This window comes from Nicotiana sylvestris, chromosome 3 (assembly GCF_000393655.2).
Source record: "Nicotiana sylvestris chromosome 3, ASM39365v2, whole genome shotgun sequence".
In the NCBI taxonomy this organism is placed as follows: domain Eukaryota; kingdom Viridiplantae; phylum Streptophyta; class Magnoliopsida; order Solanales; family Solanaceae; genus Nicotiana; species Nicotiana sylvestris.
Window position 1 is genome coordinate 139,896,188 of NC_091059.1, and position 7,294 is coordinate 139,903,481.

Consider the following 7,294-nt stretch of genomic DNA (forward strand, 5'->3'; position numbering starts at 1 on the left):
GAAATTTTAATAAGTGGTGTCAATATTGAAAGAAATAGGCAAATTAATAAATTACCATAAAAGGCAAGCAGTGTCATTTTTATATTTACATCTAATTTTTATGTTTATTATTTATACATACATATTGTTAAAAAAATTAGACGAAGTGATATCGCGTGATACCGCTTGGAACAAGGTGCCTACGCTCCTGTGTAAGAGCTTTATCCTAGATCTTGTGCTTGTAAACTGACGTTGAATTTTATCAGCTCGAAAAGTTGGGCTAGTTATGGCAATGTGTAACCTGAAGGGCAATCTTCACAACATCTAAAGATAAAGCATGCTAATGCATGTTAATATTCTGTCCTATTAGTTAGGTTACAAGTTGATTTTGCACCAAATGACCATATATATATATATGAAATTTGCACCAGTAAGCTGAATAATAAAATTGTGGATACTGCAACATCATAAGAGCTCAGCAGTGAAAAAGATACAAAGGACCCTTTTATTAATAGAAAAATACACATCTCCCACACTATATACAGAAAGGAACACTTTCAAAACTTGGAAAACCACTCGTTCCCTTGTATCTCTCATAGTGCTTTTACCTTGATCACTTCTTTTTACAAGACCCTTTGTGCCTTCTCCTTTATCAAGCTCACAGGATTGCCAAAATTTTGGTGCTCCTCACTTGATAAAATATTAAAGTTTTGCAAATGATACATGCAAGCAACAATTCAGGATCATCGAACTGAACGAATCAATCTTGACTAACTTCTTTTGTAGCAGAGGTGGTCAACTCTATGCTACTAAGAGCTGCTTCGATATCTTTGGCTTCAGCAGAATCTGCATATTTAAGGAACTGATCAATATCTGTGCTGCCAGCTCGTCTATGATGATACCATCTTCGATGTGTTTTAGGCCTTCTCTCGCTAATTGCAATAGAGATGTCATTTGGAAAGAGGTCTCTCAGAACAAAGGCATGAATGATGGTTGTCACAAGCAGTGCTGTCACTGTGAGTGTAGAAAGAGTGCAAAGTATGACAACCAGGATTTTGGTCACAACAGTGTTAACCACATTTGAGTATCTGATTGTGGCAATAGCAGCTCCGGTCATCGGAAAAGTGTAGGCCCACCAAGCCAATGAAAACCTACAATTACAAAATGAGACTTGTTTTAAGAACAAAGCCAAAGATCATGAGGTACTAAGATATAGACACATATGTACATTAGCATACCTGAAGCCTCGGAAGAAATTAATGCGAACAGCCTGTTAATGAATAAGAAAAAAAAAAGGAAACAGATGAGCATGCTACGAAAACATCAAAGGTTGAAGCAATTTGCAAATGTTGAAGACACTTGACTATCTAGTTGACATACCAGTGAGAAATAAAGGAACAAGGCAATGAAATATGCAATCCGAGCTCCAAAATCAAAGGACCCTTGAATATTTGCCCATGCCATAGAAGCAACACTTGGAGCAGCAACAAATAGAAAGAACACCGGATGAAGATCCTTTGGCAGTGTCTCATTTGTTGGAAGTCTTTGGTACAGAGTTACAAACAGAACAGTGTAATGAGCCAATCCAACAGCAAAGAAGAAAATCGCCCCTTCTTTTAGTCCCATGGTTGCACCAAGCAAGGAACCAACAAAATTCCCCACAACGGAGAGATGATTTGATGGATTGGCCACCTTTGAGAGCCTTCTTTGACCTCCGGACATCCATTGCCCATAGATCTTGAGCTCTAAACATAAGAATGGGGTCATAAGTACATACCATAAAGCTTCAGGAAGGTTTTGATAAACTGTAGGTGGAAGTCCAAGCGCTAAGAATAGAAGCGCTATCCATGGAGCAAAGAAGAAGTTAACACGTATCGGGTGGTAGTACTCTCTACGAACTGCTTCAAAGTAGAAAATGATTTTCAAGGCATAAGTGAAAGAGACAATGGCCATCAGGGCAACAGAGATGCACCAGAGAACAAGGTTTACGTCCAAACTTATGTGGAGAAATTTGGTCGTGGCGGATGTGGCCAACGCTTTCCACATTATAGCTTGGCTACTAACACCAAGAATGATACCAAACGATGAAATAGGGAAACGAAGTAGAAATGGCCATGTCTTGTCCTCTGGAAGAACACTTTCCTCAGAAGCCTGTAGAGGAAAAAAAATGCAATATCAGCTCACAATCTTGATTCATTATGATTGTACTGACAGATAAAGCTAGAAATGAAAGGAAGTAACAGGACAAGGTTCACGATGTTAAATCAATTCCCATTGAAGCATCTAACTAGTAGTTTGCATTAACGCCCTTGAGGCTTACTCTAAGTATTTGCTCTTATTTCAAATAAACAAACATACAACAAAATAAGTAGTCACCAAAAAGAAAATCAAATGGCTTCCTCTAATAAACATGCAGATTAGATTTAACCAAGTAAATTGATTCCACAACTATAGAGTGGAAAATTAATTGGAGCAGGTGAATACCCTTTACACTAGATTGTAGCCTGGGAAAAGCACTGTGAACTTTCTAATACTTAGATGATCAGATGGTAATAAATAAAAAAGACAAACTTTTACCCCTAAACAATGAAACTCCAGCCAGATAACCAAAATAAATGGATGGATAAAAGCATACCCTTAGCTTGTCAAGTTCTGGCCCCTCCAAGGCATCAAAATATCGGTCAACAGGAATATTAATTTCCAGTTCAGGACTGGGTTGAGAGATGGACTCTTGTTCTGTTTCCTGGTTCTTATTTCCGCGCAAATTCGATAACTGTCTCTCAAGCCTACCAGAAAATGTTTTGAAACTGTCATATCTTTTATCCTTTAGCTTGCTAATCCTGGGATTCCTAGGAAGTTCGCCGCTTGCAGGAGCTCCAGAGGCTGCAGTTGTACCTGTTGGCATAGGCTGAGAATAAAACCTTGTTTTCTTATTTCCATTGCTACCAGCATCTTTTGATCTAAAAGCAGAATCAGGAGTATCTTTAGTGTCATCAGTGAAGACAACTTTTTTCGGAGAGGGGGGCATGCTAATGGAAACTGCACGAATTCTGTCACTCTCTCGCTCAGCAGCAAATTCAGATACCTAGAAAGATCATAGGAAAGTATTTAGGCCAGTGAAGTGCCACACTATATGTTACAGATCAAGGTGGTAATAAAGTCCAATCTATACTCAAATTTCATCCAATGATACTTCCTACTTTATTCAATGATCAATAACAAACAGAGGAAGGTGTTGAAAGGTACAAGATCATAGATGTAGCATAGTAGTAACCTTTATCCAAAAGTATATAAATAGCAGTTAGAAATATTCCAATGAGTCGGAAGCTCTGCGCATGAAGCATCCCGCGTTCATGCAAGGGCCGCATCCCAAGGGGTGTGATGTAGGCAACCTACCCTGATGCAAGCACCAATGGCTGATTCCACGGCACGAACCCCTGACCCATAGGTCACATGGAGACAACTTTATCGTTGCTTCAAGACTCCCATTCTAAATATTCCAATGAATCACTGAATTAAATTTAAAATTCAAGCCCCTAGAAAGTATTTCAATCTAATTTTTGGTTTCAAATATTTAGTTAGATTATCATTAGTCAATCAGGTACAGGGATCTGCTTATCTTGGGCACAAACTTGTAAAAGTAGTTGTAATTTGTAAATCATAGATATAAGAAAGTCTAGAGCTGAGAAAAAAGAAAAGAATCTGAAAAGTAGTTTTGTGATTATAGTTCTGAAAAGTCAGCTTCTATTTTACATGAACAGCATAATACTAGAGTTCAAGCTAATAGTAATACATATCTTATACCAGCAAAAGGTGGAGAGCTATCAAATCTACAAGTCGCGAATAAAATAAATACAACTGAAGAATACAGCATTTATTTTACCTCTAACTGACATTATTACTAAGAAAAGAAAAAAGATTAATTACCATAATTGATGAGCTTGGAAAGTGAGATTCAGGTGCAGGCGCAGTCTGATTTTTAATATGGTCATTCACTATACTATCAAAGTCGTGATCCATTTCAGAACTTATGAATCTGATGAGTGATGGAAGTCCTTCAGCAGAAGCTTCCTTCTCAGTATGGATTTGTTCACTTGTTTCCATGCTTATTTAAAGAACGGCCTGTAAATAAAATATACTCTAACTATTAGGTACATAAACATATTATTTTTTAATTGAAGTTCCATATATTGACAGTGTGAAAATTATTTACCACTTAAAAGGAAAGGTAATTACAAGTAATTATCTTTAATAGTAGTATTGATTGGTAATATAGAATAAGTGGTAAGTTGATCTGTTATAACAGATTAAATCACACTGATGATGCCAAATGTTCATTACACTATATGTATATATTTTAAACTTTTATTATTATAAAATTTTTTTTGCTCAATGATATGAGGAAAGAAACTTCAGGACGCCTATTTTTGACAAATATGGACAAACCCAAAGAAGTATCATATGCCTGTTTGTTAAAGCAGGAACATGGATCATGCACTATACTTATATTATACTATATACTTGTCCTGATAATCAACATTTGCAAAATATGTATTCCATAAAAGAAAAAGAAAAAACAAGCTAAGACTCATTCAAGTTCTCTTTAACCAATAGCCTCTGGTGACCTCTCTAGAATTTGATCATCTTCCTTTGCACTTGGCAGACATAATAAAAAGATTAAAAAAATAGAAACAAATAGGAAAACAAAGAAACAAAAGCGAATTCTCTTCTGAAATAGTGCAGGATCGATCTATAGCGAGTGCTGAAATACTGGCCATGAATGATTTAACAAGAAGAATATATCTCTATTATACTGTACCAAAAAAAATAAAAAGAAGTTTACAAACATAGCCAAAGCAAGAAGCCAAGGAGATGTTACCTCCTATTTTTTCTGCTGTTTAAATGCAGACAATGCAATCCACTATGGGACTTGAATGTCAATATTCTCTTAACGGCTACAGTACTTGGATTGATTGTAGATCGAAACTGAAGCACCCAAAATTAAAGATCTAAGTTTTTCTTTTCAGAGGAATTAAAAGGAAGGATGCCAAGACTGGGATGGAGCACTTTTGAGAGACCAATGACGAGTCGGAAAGAAAGAAAGAAGTATAAATAGCATTAATTAGTCATGCAATGTTCTTGGAAGCAGACATCAGTCACATCATTTGTGTTATATACAGCTGCCATCTATGAATGAAGTTAACAATATTCCGATCAACAAAAACATAAAAAAACATATTCCGTCCGTGAACCTGTTTGATTGGATACGGAATTTAAGAAAAAAAATAAAGAATTTTGGAATTTGTGGTCCTAAACAAGTCAAAAAGGGGCCCAGAGTAGTTGTGTGATTTATAAAAATTTCTCATTAAAGGTAGAGTTGTAAGTTTAAGCTAAATTGTTGGTAAATTTAGAAAGGAGCCATTCTTTTTAAAATAAAACGAAAAGAAAATAAGTTCACGCTGGAGTATGAGACAAAAACATGAATAGTAGTTCAACTTTAATTTGTGCAATCAGGTTGAGTTTCAAAAAAAAAAATTGCAATTGATAAAAAAATTTTAGTAGTACTTTATGTGATAGGTGGGAAAATAGAATAATCTGCTATTTCAAATTAAATTTACAATATGGCCCTGTTTGTCCATAAAATTTTGCAAGTTTTGGAAATTAAATTTTTAGAAAAATTGTTTTTTCCCCCTTCACAAAACTGTAATATTTTTTCAAGTGAAATGCATGTCCAAACACAATTTCAAATTTCAAATTCCAAATTCCAAATATCATTTTTTAACTTTACTCAAAGTACTATTTTCTTTTTTAGAAAATTATAGTAATTTTTATGTTTAAACGCCTACTCTCTCTCCATATATAAAACATAACTTGTGTTCTTTATAGTAGGTGAACCTAGCAGGTACAACTTGAATATTTGTCCTCGATTCGCTGGAGAACAGTGTTGACTACAACTATTTGCCTGCTAATAAGTGAAACAACGTATATAGCAAGTACTCCTATTAAGGATAGAGTTGGAAAAAATTGCTTCAATGTCAGCATCAAGATTTTGAACAATTCGTATTAAAGGAACAAGACGCCACTTTTTCTGAAAGATTACTACAAGATTTACCAGATTGAGACGAAAGATAATTATTAATACAACTTTAAAACTATTAGCTATTGTCAAACACACAGATAAGACGAACCATCACTTCCAATTGCGACTACCTATATGAATCATGCAATCTTAACAATAAAATATTAAATAAAACTTCGCTAGTCTAAAGAATGACGACAAATATAACCATTAATGAGAAAATATATTACATTAAATAAAACAGAAAGAGACTGCACCAAGGTTAATACTACCAACGGAAGCTTTTATTTTATTTATTGTATTTTATTTTTGGCAAGAAAAAATAATTAAGCAGTGTGAGCATGCAGGTTTTGGTAATACGTCATTTTTATGCAACTTGTTTGAAGATGAGACTGCGGAGGTTCTTGACAAAGCTAGTTTAGTACGTGTAGGATAACATCAAAGTTCTTATTAATATCATATTAATGAAGAAGGATTAAACAGAATATAATACAGATTAACGGTATCAATAGCTGACAACAAAAACCACCTGTTACAATTAATATTACACGATTTTTTCAAGTTCTATAAAATTTAATAAAGAAACAGTGACAGATATTGTTATACATATTACACGCCTCTATCAATAAATTTGTCAAACTGCATTGAAAACTATAGGTGAAGAAACAAATTCCAGAGAATTCAAATTCAAATTGTACAAAAAGATTTAGTCCTTACCTCACGAAAATAGCTAGATATAAAGCATCAAAGGAATCTATCGCCGTCGATTCGGGAAGCTTAGAAACTTAAACACGAAAACAATATAATGGACAACTGTATTCAATTCGTGGGTCAAACATGTAATGCAGAAAGAGAATATATATACGGAGAGAGTCCCCACACTACAGCAAAGAAGAAAAGTACTATTCATTAAATTGTAGTATAAAATATTGAAGTTGATCACCCACCAAGTAATAATATGGTCCATGACGACTAATGACACCTTTTCTCGACATGACCAATCGAATTTATAAGGACTTGATCATAATGTATCAAATTTCTGGGGTAGTCTTTTTTACTTGTTAGATCTCAGCTTCTATCTTTTCGTTTTTAATAAGTGGTCTCGGTTCACTTGCGGGGGCAGATTCATAGCCCAAATCATGGGGCACATGTCCTCATGGTCTCATCGTCAAACTGGTTATTTTATGTACGTATTTTTTAGAATTTGTCTAATATTATCTATTAGTATTCATGTTC

The 7,294-nt window shown here is 34.7% G+C and overlaps 1 protein-coding gene across 3 annotated transcripts; it reads right to left on the bottom strand.

Annotated features, from left to right (window-relative positions):
- Window positions 1–461: 461 nt before the first annotated feature.
- On the bottom strand, window positions 462–6,901 carry LOC104250137 (S-type anion channel SLAH2-like). 3 transcript variants are annotated; one of them, XM_009806700.2, is made up of 7 exons: window positions 6,776–6,901; window positions 4,859–4,965; window positions 3,907–4,101; window positions 2,615–3,064; window positions 1,360–2,130; window positions 1,218–1,249; window positions 462–1,130 (listed from the first exon to the last, which is right to left on the bottom strand). In XM_009806700.2, exons 3-7 carry the CDS (start codon window positions 4,081–4,083, stop codon window positions 740–742), a joined length of 1,821 nt encoding a protein of 606 aa, XP_009805002.1. In that variant the 5' UTR covers window positions 4,084–4,101; window positions 4,859–4,965; window positions 6,776–6,901; the 3' UTR covers window positions 462–739. The 3 variants fall into 3 exon arrangements, with proteins under 3 accessions (XP_009805002.1, XP_009805003.1, XP_009805001.1); XM_009806701.2 differs by lacking the exon at window positions 4,859–4,965; XM_009806699.2 differs by lacking the exon at window positions 6,776–6,901 and having other exon boundaries at window positions 4,859–5,395.
- Window positions 6,902–7,294: the final 393 nt, after the last annotated feature.

Bases quoted from the DNA above. Each gene is read 5' to 3' on its own strand.
- LOC104250137 (XM_009806701.2), bottom strand. From the start codon at position 4,083: ATGGAAACAAGTGAACAAATCCATACTGAGAAGGAAGCTTCTGCTGAA. The intron at 2,131-2,614 runs GTATGCTTTTAT...TTTCCTCTACAG, and splicing joins CAGAACTTGACAAGCTAAGG to GCTTCTGAGGAAAGTGTTCT. The intron at 1,250-1,359 runs GTATGTCAACTA...ATTCATTAACAG, and splicing joins TGTTCCTTTATTTCTCACTG to GCTGTTCGCATTAATTTCTT.